General features: G+C 41.4%; 1 protein-coding gene across 1 annotated transcript in view; it reads right to left on the bottom strand.

Annotated features, from left to right (window-relative positions):
- pcxb (pyruvate carboxylase b) overlaps positions 1 to 18,046 on the bottom strand; it is a 261,864-nt gene that overhangs the window by 30,096 nt on the left and 213,722 nt on the right. The window contains exon 17 of the mRNA XM_017699653.2: positions 649 to 893. Within this exon, the coding sequence (XP_017555142.1) occupies positions 649 to 893 (245 nt within the window). The remainder of the gene's footprint in view (positions 1 to 648; positions 894 to 18,046) is intronic.

Below are 18,046 nucleotides of genomic sequence, written 5' to 3'. Positions count from 1 at the left end.
CTGCTCTGCATGGAGGAATGGGCCAACATACCAGCAGTGGTGTGTGCCAACCTTGTAAAGACTTACAGAAAACGTTTGACCTCTGTCATTGCCAACAAAGGATATATAACAAGTATTGAGATGAACTTTAGTTATTGACCAAATACTTATTTTCCACCATTATTTGCAAATAAATTCTTTAAAAATCAGACAATGTGATTTTCAATTTATTTTTTCTTCATTTTGTCTCTCAAAGTTGAGGTCTACCTATGATGTCAATTACAGGCCTCTCTCATCTTTTTAAGTGGGAGAACTTGCACAATTGGTGACTGACAATATTTTTTTTCACCACTGTATGTTTTACTATTATTATTATTATTATTATTATTATATATGGCTCTAACCCCTAACCCTATAATGCAAAGACTAAACTGGCACTGGGGTTATCCTGGATTCTAATTGCTCACATTTAAAGCAGAAGGACACTTAGAATCAGGAACCTGCATAGGAAAAGACAGACAGCTGTATCAATGCAATTAATGCAATACAAAATTACTTGATGTACCCCTGGGAATGCTTTTGAACAAAATTAGAGACAGATATTTATTGACAGAGTCGATAAAAGAGCGAGTGAGAGAGATGGCGAGAGATGGAGAGGGGTCATTTTACCTTGATAAGGTCACCCAGCAGTCTGTTGGCCTCAGCATACGCTTTTTTCACCTCCTTAAATTTGTTACCCAGACCCATGCTGTGGGCCTGGAAGTGCAGGTTAGTATACTGGCCTCCGGGGATTTCATTCTCATACACATCCGCGTTTCCAGACTTCATAGTGGCTGTGCAGTCAAAAGGAGCATACAGGCCACGCGTCACCTCCCAGTACTCACTGTAGTCAAAGACCTTCTCCAGAGAGATTCCTGAGAGAGAGAGAGAGAGAGAGAGAGAGAGAGAGAGAGAGAGAGAGAGAGAGAGAGAGAGAGAGAGATATTAAAATGACAAACTATACTGAAAATATGGATGTAATAATGCATTTACACATCATGATATATGATGCAACTGCATTTCAAATGCATCAATTTTAGGAAGTTAGAATCAATACATTTCTCTAAAATTTAATAAAATATGTAGTCATTCTATGGTCAACATAAAATTCTCAGGATGTATTTCAATGTAAATTGTTTGAATTTTTTTTAATGCCATATAATAACACAGCTCTTTCAGTCGCATTTGTGCATCAAATTGAATCAACTTAAGAAGGGGAGAAATCTGAGATTCATGATGCACTGAATCTTTTCCTGAAGAATCATAATTGAACTGAATCATTCTGAATTCATGGATTAATACTCATCACTCAGAAAGGATGATGGCAGAACTCAGGGAGATGGAGAGTTTGTTAACTACATTACAGGAATTGAGCACTTATCCACTTTAAAGACACACGAAGCAGAAATTTCTATTAAAAAAATATTGAGAGAAATTACAGTGATTTGATAATGGCCATGTGACCAGCAGCAAACTGCTAATAACACAAAATTATAAGCAAAATATGGATATATTAGTGTGACAGCCTGGCTAATGGGTGTGGGGTTCTCTCTCGCTCTCTCTGTAGAGACGTTAAAGTGCGATACTGATCCACAGCCAATCGAGCTCTGATCTCTCTCTCCAAACACACCATCAATCAATCAGTAACACACCCACGCTAATGTCAGAGAACGGCAATCGATGCTGATTTAATTAAACCCATCGCTAATAGTCCCACATAGCTACAGCTATCGCTTCCCTCTCACTCACATGCACAACCTTCATACCCCACCCCCCAAACACCCACCCCCCACCCTCCCACCACGCACATGCACACACACAGTACGGTTATATTACTCTGCTGCTGGCAGGCTCACAGCTTGACAACACTGTGTTAGTAACATGGGCCATTAAGTGCTCACATCATGAGGTCGCTATACAGGTATGTTGCCTTAAAGGTGCCCAACATGTATGACTGATTGTTTATGTTGTGAATGCTTTTGTGTGTATTTTTACACATTTTCTTGTCCAAACTTCAGAAAAACCAAGGAAAAACAGGCCTTACTCACAAAATCAGAAGCATCAAAATGCACATTAAATTATTGAGACTTTATTCTAATTCATTTTGGACAACTTGGAATTGGTCAGTTTATCATGATGTATTCACACAGTGTAAAGGATATAAAAACTAAGCTGTCAAAGTTAACACATTAATGCAATAAATTATTAACGCCATCATATTTTTTGACTGCTCTGAAACAGCACCAGAGCAGGCTAAAACCGAGCTGTTCCCACACTATGTTTACATGAAGAAATATGTGATTGTAGCCCTCTTGTTCAGATACAGCTTCGGCAATGTTGGCAGTCTAATACTGGACAGTGATCGCCTGCGACCTATGGCGAAGTTCAAATGCTACCACCTATCTAAAACAATAACAATAACTCCTTTGTAACAAGAATCCATGACTGTATAAACAAGAGTGAAAGTGAGAGACTGCAATCACTGATGAGTTGGAACTGTTAACCCTACGTAGGGTGAGCTGAAGCAGGCCAACCTTCCTAATATGCTGTTGTTTATTTTGCGTGCCACCAAAACAGTCACAACCTGACAAGACGTGATCTCTACAAGACTTATGAAGGTGCCCTGTAGCGTCTGGCACCAAGACCTCAGCAGTATAAGTTCTGAAAGTTGTGAGGTGGTGCCACCGGAGATCAGACTTGTTGTTACAGCACATCTCACAGATGCTGGATTAGAATGAGATTTGAGGAATTTGGAGGCTAGGTGTACACCCTGAACACTTCATCATGTTCCTAGCAGTGTGGAACAGTGCATAATCATGCTGAATACCATTGCTATCAAGCAGAGGACCTGGTCCACAAGATTTTTTTTGGATAGATGGCATGTGTCAAATTGATGTCAACATGAATGTCAGATGCTGAGCATCCCAGCAGAACATGGTCATGGCTGTCCACTTGATGTGAAAGGAAATGGGACTCGTCAGACCAGCCAACCTTCTTAAATTGCTCCAAGAGCTAGCTCCGACTCTAAACACATTTGAAGCTGGACAGGGGTTAGCAAGGACACTGAGTAGTCTGTGCAATGCAATATGAAGCAGAGTGAAATGCACTGTGACGTGTTACAACAGCCCTTCTATCGGTTTAGACCAGACAGGATAGCCCTTTGTTGCTCTTGTGCATCGATGATCCTTGGGTGCCCAACACCTTGTTGCTAGTTCATGGTTGTCCCTCCTTGGACCACTGTCATCAGGTACTCACAACTGCTGTCCAGAAGCACACAACAAAGCCTGCCATTTCAAAGATGCTCTGACCCAGTCATAATAATTTGGCCCTTGTCAAAGTAAAGTAACTCAGGTCTTCACACCTGTCCATTTCTCACACATCCAATACACCACTATGAGAACTGACTGTTCGTCTACTGTCTAATACATCCTAGACCTTTTCTTATGAGATAATCAACATTTCACTTCATCTGTGTGTAGTCATAATGTTTTGACTCATTGGTGTATATAACTATACACTCATGGGTTAGAACATGCAGTCACTGTTGCTCTCACTGGATGGTCACAAATTGGAAACCATGTTCAGCCTATGAATCAAGTGATTTTCATGTTTTTGGGTTCAGACTGATCCTGTGAACACATAAAATAAAATAACATTACTAAATCACTGTGTATTCAATTAAACATTAAATACATTCTGATGAAGTTCAACAAGGACTGACAAAATATCGGGTTTTGGACGAGGTTTGGGCTGATCTTTCATGTGCAGTATTGGGCTTGGTTTCAGCGCAGGTTAAATGAGCAATTTTTTACATAGTAGATTTTGTGCAAACTATTTTCTTTGATGCTCAATCTCTTGCATGCTTGTGTGGTTGCTCTTTGCTTTGCATGCCGTCCCCGATTGCCCCCTCATAATGTTAGCCATGTTTGGCTTAGGAAATTTGAGGAGTGGGTGAATGTGCATGTTCAATAGTTCAATAGTCCCAATTCCAATGAAGTTGGGACGTTGTGTAAAACATAAATAAAAACAGAATACGATGATTTGTCAAAATCCTTTTCAACCTATATTCAATTGAATACACTACAAAGACAAGATATTTAATGTTCAAACGGATAAACTTTGTTTATTGCAAATATTCACTCATTTTGAATTTGATGCCTGCAACACGTTACAAAGAAGTTGGGACAGGGGCATGTTTATTACTGTGTTATGTCCCCTTTCCTTTTAACACCACTCAATAAGCGTTTGGGAACTGGGGACACTAATTGTTGAAGCTTTGTAGGTGGAATTCTTTCCATTCTTGCTTAATGTACAACTTCAGTTGCTCAAATGTCCGGGGTCTCTGTTGACGTATTTTGCGCTTCATAATGCGCCACACATTTTCAATGGGAGACAGGTCTGGACTGCAGGCAGGCCAGTCTAGTACCCACACTCTTTTACTACAAAGCCACGCTGTTGTAACACGTGCAGAATGTGGCTTGGCATTGTCTTGCTGAAATAAGCAGGGACGTCCCTGAAAAAGACGTTGCTTGGATGGCAGCATATGTTGCTCCAAGGTACTGTATGTACCTTTCAGCATTAATGGTGCCTTCACAGATGTGTAAGTTACCCATTCCATGTGTACTAACACACCCCCATACCATCAGAGATGCTGGCTTCTGAACTTGGCGCTGAAAAAAATTCGGACAGTCCTTTTCTTCTTTGGCCCGGAGGACACGACGTTCACGATTTCCAAAAACAATTTGAAATGTGGACTCGTCAGACCACAGGACACTTTTCCACGTTGCGTCAGTCCATCTCAGATGAGCTCGGGCCCAGAGAAGCCGGCGGTGTTTCTGGGTGTTGTTGATATATGGCTTTCGCTTTGCATGGCAGAGTTTTAACTTGCACTTGTAGATGGAGCGACGAACTGTGTTCACTGACAGTGGTTTTCTGAAGTGTTCCTGAGCCCATGTGGTAATATCCATTACAGAATGATGTCGGTTTTTAATGCAGTGCCGCCTGAGGGATCGAAGGTCATGGGCATTCAATGTTGGTTTTCTGCCAGATTCTCTAAATCTTTTAATGATATTATCTATTATTATAGATGATGAAATCCCTAAATTCCTTGCGATTGCACATTGAGAAACGTTGTTCTTAAACTGTTGGACTATTTGCTCATGCAGTTGCTCACAAAGTGGTGAACCTCGCCCCATCCTTGCTTGTGAATGACTGAGCCATTCAGGGATGCTACCTTTATATCCATTCATGACACTCACCTGTTTCCAATTAACCTGTTCACCTGCGGAATGTTCCAAACAGGTGTTTGTTGAGCATTCCTCAACTTTTCCAGTCTTTTGTTGCCCCTGTCCCAACTTCTTTGGAACGCGTTACAGGCATCAAATGCAAAATGAGTGAATAAAAGTTTATGCGTTTGAACATTACATATCTTGTCTTTGTAGTGTATTCAATTGAATATAGTTGGAAAGGATTTGCAAATCATCATATTCTGTTTTTATTTATGTTTTACACAACGTCCCAACTTCATTGGAATTGGTACATCAGTTGCAGTCACACCATGACCGATGAGAGGGATGTGTTGGGTTGGTAGAAAGATCACAGCAGATGTTTCTCCTTACTTATAAAGTTCACTAAAAGTGTGTTCAACATTTCTGCAGTAGCAGGAGCAGCACAGGAATCTTAGGGAACTGTTAGGGAAGTCTTGTTCAGAGGAAGCTGTTCACTGCTAGGTATGACAGGCATTTCCACAGAAATTCACTGATAATAAATGTGTTAGCTAATGTGTTATTTAACACATCATCTAATGCAATATCAGTTTATCCCAGCTTGAAATATTAAGTAAAACACCAAAAGCATTTAGTAACAATGCAAAGCACGGTAAAACTGCATCTGCAATAACTCCCTGAGATTGTTAGTGCATGCTAGAAGATTTAGGTTGGGTTTTCAAATTTTTCAGAACCAGTTGGACACAGTTTTGACTTGAACTCAGGTACAGATTGGGTTTGGGCTTTAATTTCATACCTGTGCCACTGACATACAGTTGCAGGCAAAAGTTTGGGCATCCTTGGTTTCATTTTATTGCTATTACTTTTCATTGTCATTTACTGCGTTTAACATATTATGACCATCTTATGTGCAACAGAACAGAAATTCTGCATTAAAATTAGCAGAACAGCCTTATAAAAATATGTAAGTTTGTTCTCTGTGGAGGCTCTGTTAACTTATTTTGACCTAGAAAATAAGTAAAACCTGTAATTTTTGTTCAAACCTTTGTATACAAGTATAGTTATAACAAAATGCACTGCCTTTTAAACAGGCAAAAATTCTTCCTTCAGGGTCAATTTTGAGCTTGAAAAATGATTTGAGCTGAAATATATAATGAGATACACACAGTAATTTACACTAATTTTAATAAAAGACAAAGACAATACAACTAAACACAAATTACAGCTTCTAAATAAAGTAACTGCCCAAAAACATAATTACCTGTTGTGAAGCCCATGGCAGTAACTGCAATCAAATGTTTGCTTGTGAGTCTTTTTACTGTGGAGGAAATTTGGCCAACTCTTCTTTGCAGAACTGTTTTTATTCAGCTACATTGGAAGCTTTTCAAGCATGAACTACCTGTTTAAGGTCTTAAGGCAGAACTTTGACTCGGGCACTACAAAACCTTCGGATCATCATCCTGCTGCATAACCCAACTGCAATTGAGCTTTAGGTCACAAACTGACAATCACCTTCAGGATTTTGAAATTTTATTGTTTTTTTTTTTTTTAAATATATGCCGATTTTGAGTTTGATGCCAGCAACACGTTTCAAAAAAAGTTGGGACACTTTTAACAACAGTTAACAACACTCTGCTATACTGCTATAATTGTGAAAGTGTCATTTTATATGTATGAGACCCTCTATCCTGACATAACATTATATAAACACAAGTGTGTGTGTGTGTGTGTGTGTGTGTGTGTGTGTGTGTGTGTGTGTGTGTGTGTGTGTGAGAGAACCATCACTGAAAGCCTTCAGAAAAATCCTTTACAATAAATGCAACAGACAGCGACTGATCTAATGCCTTGAGACAATGTGTTGAAAAGTAGTATCAACCTCAGTGTACACACACACACACACACACAAATATAGTGTGCAAAAAAAAGAAAAAAGAAAAAAAAGGCTTAAATGCATGGTTCCAGACCTTCCTCCAGCCTTAAGTTCTGTGCTAAAATCTTAGCCCCAAGGACACAACAAGTGATCTGTCCCAGAATGTCAATGTGCACTGTATGTGCTATCAGTCAACTTCAAGAGAATAAATAAGTGAGAGAGACTGAGAGGCAGGTAAAGAGAAGATAAAGGGGGAGTAAAAAAGAGGGAGAAGTTGAAGGGACATTAAGAATGGGAGGAAAGAAGGGTGGGGGTGAGGGGGAACAGACCAACCAGAGCGTGGTTGAGGATCAGAGGATAAAGGCCTGCCAGGGGATCACAGCCAAGATTTCTGAAGCAAGTCGCAACCCCTGACTGCGTGAGGAGAGGATGGGGGGGAGGAGAGAAAAGAATGACAACCATGGACAGCCAGGGCCAGAGAGAGAGGGGGAAAAATACAGAATATAGAGGGAAGAAGAGAAAGAGAATCAAGCCAAAGGAGACAAAAGGGTGAGAGAGAGAGAGAGAGAGAGAGAGAGAGAGAGAGAGATTAAAATGACAAACTATACTGAAAATATGGATGTAATAATGCATTTACACATCATGATATATGATGCAACTTTTCAAATGCATCAATGCAGAAATTAACGCAAATAGGGTCTGAAACAAGGTGATATGAAAACCAAAACCTTCAAGAAAACAACTGAAAGAGAGAAAGGAGAGAGAAATATATGATGTGTCCCAGTATGTATAATAAACACTAATGATACAGGTCTATATTCTGTACAGTACACTAAAGCCCAAGCATTTAACTCTGGACCTTGGTCAATGGATTTAAGATCATCACAAATTCATACCACTGGGGGCTGGTGGTGGGAACGGGGTGGGGGGAGGGAGATAGATAGTAGGGATGGATGGATAGATGAAAGGGATTGTTACCATTAGGGAGGAATATATGTATAGACGGATGGATGGATGGATGGATGGATGGATGGATGGATGGAGGGATGGATGGATGGATGGATGGATGGATGGATGGATGGAGTGAGTGTGCAAGGATGGGAAGCCTACTTATTGAACTGTTGCTTCTTTGTGCCTGCTTACTGATGGCTCTGAAAACTCAATTGACTAACACTGCTATATGTTCTTAAGAGTGGATAAATGGATGCATAGATGGATGGAAGTAGTACGCAAGGGAGGGGAGGATGGATGGATAGATGGATGAATTAATGTGTAGATTTAAATTATTAAAATTTTAAAAATGCCCAAACATTTCCACTGTCTAAAATGTTAATGTTAAGAGGAATTGTGGAATTCAAGCTAAGATCTCAAACAGAACTGCTCGTATACTGGCAAGAAATACATAGTTAATGTTTCAGGCATGACATTTTGCAAAGCAAGAGTACATTATACTTCATACACTGTCAGAAAGAAAGGTACAAAGCTGTCAATGGGTTGGTACCCTTGAGTACAAACTCAGTACCTTTTTAGGGAACATAATTATACCATATTCCATTGAAAATATATTTTCTAAGTTGTACTGACTGCACACACCCCATCTCATCTCTATACTTTCAAATGTATTATTCCGATTTAAAACCTTAGGTTATAAAAAGCTATAAAAAAAAAAAGCTTTTCACATGGGAAAAACTTGTTTAAGGCAAGGAATTGGACCTTAAACCACTGTTCGACCTTTGAGGGGACATTTACATTGTACCTTGATGAACGAAAAATGTACCTGCACAGAACCTTTATTTTTAACAGTATAAAATCAGGTCTTACAACACATGATAATAAATGTTGAATCCTACTTTACCGCACTTGGTTGTGGCCTGCTCTGTTATTAATGTTGCATTACAATGTTCTTTAACTATACTACTCATTTGTTCATAAAATATTATAATGCAGTATGGAGTATTTGTTTGCATTTAAAAGTGTTACACATGAGGAACCACAGAGGCTTATGGCAGGCATTACACAGTGTTATGCATACCATATGACACACTACAAATGTCTTTATAATGCATTATGAATACAAGATTAATAGGACGTATCATCGTATCCAGCACAAGCAAACACCAAAAATCCATCCATCCATCCATCCATCCATTCATCATCTTCCGCTTGTCCGGGGTTCGGGTCGCGGGGGCAGCATCCTAAGCAATGAAGCCCAGACCTCCCTTTCCCCAGCCATTCCACCTGCTCTCCAAGGGGGATTCCGAGGCGCTCCCAGGCCAGCTGGGCGATATAGTCGCGCCAGCGTGTCCTGGGTCTTCCCTGGGGTCTCCTCCCAGGTGGACTCGCCGTGACACCTCCCGAGGGAGGCGTCCAGGAGGCATCCTAACCAGATGCCCGAACCACCTCAGCTGGCTCCTCTCGACGTGAAGAAGCAGCGGCTCTACTCCGAGTCCCTCCCGGATGACTGAACTTCTCACCCTATCTCTAAGGGAGAGTCCAGACACCCTGCGAAGGAAACTCATTTCGGCCGCTTGTATTCGCGATCTTATTCTTTCGGTCATTACCCAAAGCTCATGACCATAGGTGAGGGTGGGAACGTAGATCGACCGGTAAATCGAGAGCCTTGCCTTATGGCTCAGCTCTTTCTTTACCACAACAGACCGGTAAAGAGCCCGCATCACTGCTGACCCAGCACCAATCCGCCTGTCAATCTCCCGCTCCCTTGTACCATCACTCGTGAACAAGACCCCGAGATACTTGAACTCCCCGACCCAGAGAGGGCTCTCCACCCTTTTCCGCCTGAGAACCATGGTCTCAGATTTAGAGGTACTGATTCTCATCCCAGCCGCTTCACACTCGGCTGCAAACCGATCCAGCGAAAGCTGAAGTTCGCGGCCTGATGTCCCCAATAGGACCACATCATCTGCAAACAGCAGTGATGTGACCCTGAGGTCACCAAACCGGACACCCTCCATCCCTTGACTGCGCCTAGAAATTCTATCCATAAAAATTATGAATAGAATCAGTGACAAAGGGCAGCCCTGACGGAGTCCAACTCTCACTGGGAACGAGTCTGACTTACTGCCGGCTATGCGAACCAAACTCCAGCTTTGTTTGTACAGGGCCTGAATGGCTCGTAGCAAAGAGCCATGTACCCCGTACTCCCGAAGCACCTCCCACAGAATACCCCGGGGAACACAGTCGAATGCCTTCTCCAGATCCACAAAGCACATGTGGACTGGTTGGGCAAACTCCCATGAACCCTCCAGAATCCTGGAGAGGGTGAAGAGTTGGTCCAGTGTTCCACGACCAGGGCGGAACCCGCACTGTTCCTCCTGGATCCGAGGTTCGACTATAAGCCGGACTCTCTTCTCCAGTACCCCTGCATAGACCTTGCCAGGGAGGCTGAGGAGTGTGATTCCCCTGTAGTTGGAACACACCCTCCGGTCCCCTTTTTTAAAAAGAGGCACCACCACCCCAGTCTGCCAATCCAGTGGCACCGCCCCCGATGTCCACGCAATGTTGAAAAGGCGTGTCAGCCAAGACAGCCCCACAACATCCAGAGCCTTGAGGAACTCAGGGCGGATCTCATCCACCCCTGGAGCCTTGCCACCAAGGAGCTTCTTAACTACCTTAGCGACTTCGGCCTCAGTAATGGACAAGCCTATTCCCATGTCCCCAGACTCAGCCTCCTCACTGGAGAACGTGTCGGTGGGATTGAGAAGGTCCTCAAAGTATTCCTTCCACCGCCCAATGACGTCTTCAGTCGAAGTCAGCAGCACACCATCTCCACTATATACAGTGCTAGTGGCACACTGCTTTCCCCTTCTGAGTCGCCTGACGGTTTGCCAGAATCTTTTCGGAGCTGACTTAAAGTCAGTTTCCAAGGCCTCACCAAACTCCTCCCATACACGGGTTTTTGCCTTGGCAACAACTGAAGCCGCAGATCGCTTGGCCTGTCGATACCTGCCAGCTGCCTCTGGTGTCCCACAGGCCAACCATGCCCGGTAAGACTCCTTTTTCAGCTTGACGGCATCTCTCACCTGGGGTGTCCACCACCGGGTTCGAGGATTACCGCCCCGACAGGCACCAACTACCTTACGGCCACAGCTACAGTCAGCCGCTTCAGCAATGGAGGAACGGAACATGGCCCATTCTGAGTCAATGTCCCCCACCTCCCCCGATATCTGGTCAAAGTTCTGATGGAGGTGTGAGTTGAAGATCAATCTGACAGGTTCTTCTGCTAGACGTTCCCAGCAAACCCTCACTATGCGTTTGGGCTTGCCTGGTCTGACCGGCATCTTCCCCCACCACCTGATCCAACTCACCACCAGGTGGTGATCAGTTGACAGCTCAGCTCCTCTCTTTACCCGAGTGTCAAAACACATGGCCGCAAGTCCGATGACACGACTACAAAGTCAATCATTGAACTGCGGCCTAGGGTGTCCTGGTGCCATGTGCACTTATGGACATCCTTGTGTTCAAACATGGTGTTCGTGATGGACAAACTGTGGTTTGCGCAGAAGTCCAAAAACTGAACACCACTCGGGTTCAGATCAGAGAGGCCATTCCTCCCAATCACACCGCTCCAGGTCTCACTGTCATTGCCCACGTGAGCGTTGAAGTCCCCCAGTAGGACAATAGAGTCTCCAGGAGGAGTACTTTCAAGCACCCTTCCCAATGACTCTAAGAAGGCTGGGTACTCTGAACTGCTGTTCGGTGCATAAGCACAGACAATAGTCAGGACCCGTTCCCCAACCCGAAGGCGTAAGGAAGCTACCCTCTCGTCCACCGGAGAAAACCCCAACATACAGGCACCGAGTCGAGGGGCTATGAGAAAGCCCACACCTGCCCGCCGCCTCTCACCATGGGCAACTCCAGAAAAGAATAAAGTCCAGCCCCTCTCAAGGAGATTGGACCCAGAGCACAAGCTGTGTGTTGAGGTGAGCCCGACTATATCTAGCCGGTATCTCTCAACCTCGGGCACCAACTCAGGCTCCTTCCCCGCAAGTGAGGTAACGTTCCAAGTTCCAAAAGCCAGTTTCAGCAACCGAGGATCAGAACGCCAAGGCCCACGCCTTCGGACACTGCCCGATCCACAATGCACCGAACCCCTACTACTGCCCCTCCCATTGGTGGTGGGTCGATCGTCCAAATCGTCCAATTTTAAATTTGCATGTTGGATTTGTTGTTGTAGGAGTATACTCAACTTTGACATTCCTGAAAGCACTCTGTACAACAGATATCGCTCAAAAGGTGTGTCTACTAAACAGTTTTGCACGCAACTGGAGCACAGCAATACAGAGAGAAGATGGAAGAGCTGGAGAAGCTGAAGCAGAACCAGCACCATCACTGAACTGAGAGAAAAAGAGAAGGCAAGGAAGAAACGAATAAATGAATGTATTCAGATGTGAAGAAGTCCCAGTAGTGGATGCTTTGAACACAAGGGTGAAATAAACAGTAATGAAAGCAACAGGAGTTTCATTAATAAGAAGCAGCCTACCCATTGAACTGTTACTTCTGTGTGTCTGCTTATACCGACGGCTCCGACAACTCAATTAACTAACGCTCTTATATGTTATTAATGGGGAGAGAGAGAGAGGGGGGGGGCGGGGGGGGTCAGAGACTGAGAAATTAATAGAGGTCCATAGTGAGCAATTCCCTCAGCAAAGTTGCTCATGAATAAAAACACAGACACACGTGTACACACTCATGCTCGCACACTATATTTCAATCTTAACTGCTTCAAAGTTTTTAACACGTACACACACACACACACACACACACACAGCAGAAAAGGACAAATCAAATACATGCTGCGCATACCTATCATTCTTTTATCATTCTAATTAAGTTTCTTCCTTTGCACTGCATCTCATTCTCTCACGCATGCTCTCTTACCCTCACTTTCTGATTGGTATACAATCAGCTGAAGCAGTTAGTCTGTAAAGCTATGCAAACAGCGTGATTTTAATAAACTGTAGGTGCTTCAGCCTTTAATGCAGAGACAAAACAGCAGCTAGTTCTGCATTTAACCCTACTCTTCTCTAACAAAAGCATGATTTCTTAATGCTGTTGTAACATTCATTTTGATATGTAAAGAATGTGATCTAACAAAGGCAGTGATTTTTGTGTTTTGTGTTTAAATCTACTATTTAAAGCATATGGATAGAAATACACTCCACACTTCAGTCACCTTTAATCAATGGTCAAATCAATAATGAGTGCTTAGGCCACGTGTACATTTTAATCCCAATTTCATGGGGGAGATGCTTGTTGAACTTTCATTTAGAATGCGTGGCATTTCCAGTTAATAATAATAACAATAACAACAACAACAACAACAACAATAATAATAATAATAATAATAATAATAATAACAACAACAACAACAACAACAACAACAACAACAACAGGCTAATAATAACAGTAACTGGCTAATAGTAACAATTAACAATACTATACGACAATACTACAACTATTCTTATTACTGCTACTACTACTTCTACTATTAATATCATTAATAGCAGTAGAATTAATAACTACAATAATAATCTTTTCTTAGGAGTAGTTTTTCTTATACAGGCAGAAGCTCAGTGTTTTGCAGTCAAGTCACAGAATGAATAACAGTAATAAAAGAAAAGCTGAATAAATGAAAGATAAGAAGATTCATTAAAATAAAACAAAATTAAAATACAAAACAAATGATCATTTAAAAGCTACATTAAAGTGATCTGTTTTCAAAACCTTGAAAGTGTGCACTGATCTTGAAAGTCTACTTTAATGCTGGAATGGAGTTTCACAGTTTAGAAGAATAAGAAGAGAAAAAGGCTTCTCCCTCCCTCCCTTACACTCTAACAAGAGATGGGTTGAAAACAAACTTTTTTGTATATTTTATATTTTTATTTTCTTTTATTACTATTATTTTTTAATAACGTAGTTATGGTAATTTTATGAGTCAATTCTATTCTTCCAATTATTTCATTAAGTCACACGCCTCCCCTCTTTCTACGGTATTGTCTTCTTCTAAAAGTTGCATGATGAAATCAGTCTGCAGCAGCAGATACGGATGAAATTCAGCGGTTGATGAATGGCGCGATGCTGAAGTGGTTAGTAGAAAATCAATCCCTTTTTTAAATGTGAAAATTGAATGCAATTAGTTATACACACCTAAAGTATTTTGAGAAGTACATACATAGTTTGCTTTGCAAGATAGTTGGTTATGACTAGTGCCAGCTAAAGTTAGTACCCATCACTCAATCTGATTGGTTCAGTTGTCTGGCTCATTAGATGTGACTTCTGATAGCATGATAGCATTCTGATAGCAGATCTGTGAAGGCATGAGCAAGCACTGAGCTGAAACTACTGCAGTGGAGGGAAGAGAGGTCAATAGGTTAGTGCAGTAAGGAGGGAGAACAGAGAACAGAGAAAGTATCATGGTAAAAGTTCTTCATTGTGTTAATTTTCTGATCTAAAGGTTCATGCTTAAAAGCTTACAACTGGTTTCTAAGACAAATACAAATGCTGAAGCTGCTTTGGATGACGGTGGATGTAGTCCTTTTCTCTGACTGTATACCCCTTTTTGGGTGAAGCAGACAAGATTTAGCTCTTTAAGTGATATGTCAGCAGTGCAAGCTGGAGTAGAAGTGAGTGAGCAGTGTCATTCTCAGTAACCCTAACAGCACAGATAACTGACATGAAAATCTTTAAATTAATACACAGTATTTACCCTAAAATGGGAGATTACTGAGGTACAAAAACTGATTTAATGGAGTTTTAAAACAATCCCCCTACAGCAGTTAAATGTATACATGTAAAATTACAGAAAATTCTATCAATATTTGCTCTATTTTTTTTGGGGAAGGACCCCCTGCCCTGACTAATTGTTTGTGTGTACCACATTTTGTGTAACTTTTAATATGAAATATGTTAAAACAAAATGTGTTAAAATGGGTAACACGGATAAGTGTTTAACTTTAATAAACAAATGCAAATACAAAAATGGTATTTGCATTTTTCAGCCCCATGTTCCTCCAGTTTTTGCTAGGTTTTTTGTGTGCACATAAAAGTGCATAAAGTCTAACCCTCCTTTTGATTGCATCATGTGAAAATAAGATGTCTGATATTAGTGAAGATTTGTGAAGTGCTTATTCATAGCCGAAACTTGTTATACGCAATAGCCTTTGCTTGCATTATCATCTAGTGATATGTACTCATGACAAAAAGACAACACACACTGCAAAAGCCTGAAATTAAGAAAAACGTTTTAAGTCATGTTTTGTATGCATGACTTAAAAAAAACCTCAACCATGTTCTAAATTATGCACACTCCCACAAGCAATCCCACTGCATCCAACAATAAAGGCACCACGGTAGTAGTACACAGGAAGCTCCAATTACGCATGTTGCTACAGTTTACTGCAAGCAACTATTCCAGGCCCAGACTGTAATGAGTTAAAAGGGACACAGCCAAAGTGTCTGAATGTATTGCTGACAAGATGATAAATAAGACAGGGTTAAGAGACAGTGTGTTTTGTGATTGACAGCACAAGAAAAGCCTGGCTGAGAGAGTTGAGGCTATGAGTGAAGTTAAAGCACCATTGGCTCTCTGTAACCCCACTGGCCCACAGGATAAGGGGAGTGAGGCAGGAAGAGAGGGAGATGGAGCGAAGGCGGAAGAAAATGGGGAAAGAGTCAGATCCGTGAAGGCATGAGCAAGTGCTGAGATGAAACTACTGCAGTGGAGGGAAGAGAGGTCAATAGGTTAGTGCAGTAAGAGGGAGAAGGGAAAAAGTGCAAGAAAAAGAACAGAGAAAGTATCAAGTTAAAAGTTCTTCATTGTTTTAATTTTCTGATCTAAAGGTTCATGCTTAAAAGCTTACAACTGGTTTCTAAGACAAATACAAATGCTGAAACTGCTTTATATGTGTGAATTCATTTCCAGAACAAGTATTTTACATTTTAAAAATACTATTTGAAATACTAAGGTTTGGTTGGTGGACTATTCTCAGTCCAGCAGTGACACTGTGGTGTTTAAAAACTCCAGCAGCACAACACACACTAATACACCACCACACCATGTCAGTGTTACTGCAGTGCTGAGAATGATCCACCACCCAAATAGTACCTGCTCTGTGAGGGTCCATGGGGGTCCTGACCACTGAAGAACAGGGTAAAAGGGGGTTAAAGTATCAGAGAAACAGATGGACTACAGTCTGTAATTGTAGAACTACAAAGTGCACCTATAGAGTATGTGGAGCTGATAAAACGGACAATGAGCATAGAAACAAGGAGGTGGTCATAATGTTATACCTGATTGGTGTGTATATATAGGGTCATAGGGGCTAAAAAATTATGCAGATAAACAGATGGACAGCACTGTAAAAAAGCAATGTCAATAAGGGGACACTCTGGAGTAGCTGTACAAGGACTTTAGATCACCATGCCCAATGCCAAGTGTCAGTTGGAGGTGTATAGAGCCCTACACAGCACCATCTAGTACCTTCGGGATGAGCCAGAGTGGAGTTTATGGTCCAGAACTAATCAATCGACATCAGGACCTGACCTAACTAATGTGTTTACGCCTAAATCCAATCAAACCCTCCTAACAATCATCCAACATCTAGAGTAAAGCCTTCCCAGCGGAGTAGACTCTGTTACTGCAGTATTGCATGACAAACTCCCTAATAACACCCTTCATTTTAGAAGTAATGCTGGATGAGATTGTCTTTAGTGTATTTTTTTTATGCTGTGAGGACACCATTCAATCAACAGCATGCAAAACTGTGCACTGTGTAGTTACAATGTAATTTGTGCTGTGTAATAAGAGTGTGTAATAGTAAAAAAATATATATATATATATCTGCATAAGCAACATGCAAAAACACAACACATGACAAATTTTCATAATTGCTATTTTGCCCATACTGCTGCATTTTCCATTTCCTTTGCTTCCTCTTCACCTTTTTTGTGCTATTTGAATGTTCCTCAGTGTGAGGTGACTGACTCTTTACTGAATGTCAGCTACCTGTAGGCATTTGGTGCCTTACTGGTGCTGTCTGCATGACTGCATGCTATCCATGACCTTGATTTAACCTGCTCTGTTGGCAGGTCAGGACAGTCTTTGTCAAGACAAATGTCTTATAGTATGTCTGCTTCCTGGCCATCTCTTATCTCTCAGTGGCAACATCCTTGTATTTCTAAAAAACGGTGGTAATATTTTTTTCCTAGAGCCATTCCTACTTTACTTCAAGCATGTACTGCCTAGAGATGTGTCTACAGTTGTGAAGCTGTTTGTATTTCTTCACCACTATTTGCTTTGTGAAACTGTTCTCCACTGTTTTGCGCCCATATGTATTATTTCCTGATATAGAACTGTCTCCTTGGCTGTGTGTGTGCCTTTGTAAAGAACACTGTAATTTTGCTGTTATCACAGCGCAGACTTGGTGGCTTACTGTGAGAGAAAGAGTTGAAAAGTTGCCATTTAATCTACTGTAGTAATCTTATAAGAAATGAGAAACATCAATATTTCTAATGACATTTTAACAGAGCAGCCTTTTCTTTTCTGTTGGCGACCACATGGTTGCACTGGTTTTAAATGCAATTGTCAATACATATTAAATATAAGAAGATCATTCATGTCTTTTTAGCTTTCTAAAACAAGGCTGCTCTATGTTTGCTGCTATAATCAAATTATTGCAAACTAGTCCCTCCATGGTGCTAAACTGGCCTTCTGTTCTAACATCTCTTTGCTGTAATATAGGCTGTAATATAATAAAGGTGTCAGAGTGATGCCACAGAAGAACCAGTTGTTGTTCCCTAGAGAACCTTTCAATAGATGCTCTTTTAAAAACTTAATTGAAATCACTCAACTGAAAGGTTCTTTAGGGAACCGATAGTGGTTATTTTATGGCATTCTCTCTCCCTTGTACAAACA

The sequence above is a fragment of the Pygocentrus nattereri genome, chromosome 2 (assembly GCF_015220715.1).
Source record: "Pygocentrus nattereri isolate fPygNat1 chromosome 2, fPygNat1.pri, whole genome shotgun sequence".
NCBI lineage: Eukaryota > Metazoa > Chordata > Actinopteri > Characiformes > Serrasalmidae > Pygocentrus > Pygocentrus nattereri.
This window is presented reverse-complemented; position numbering and strand designations above follow the sequence as displayed.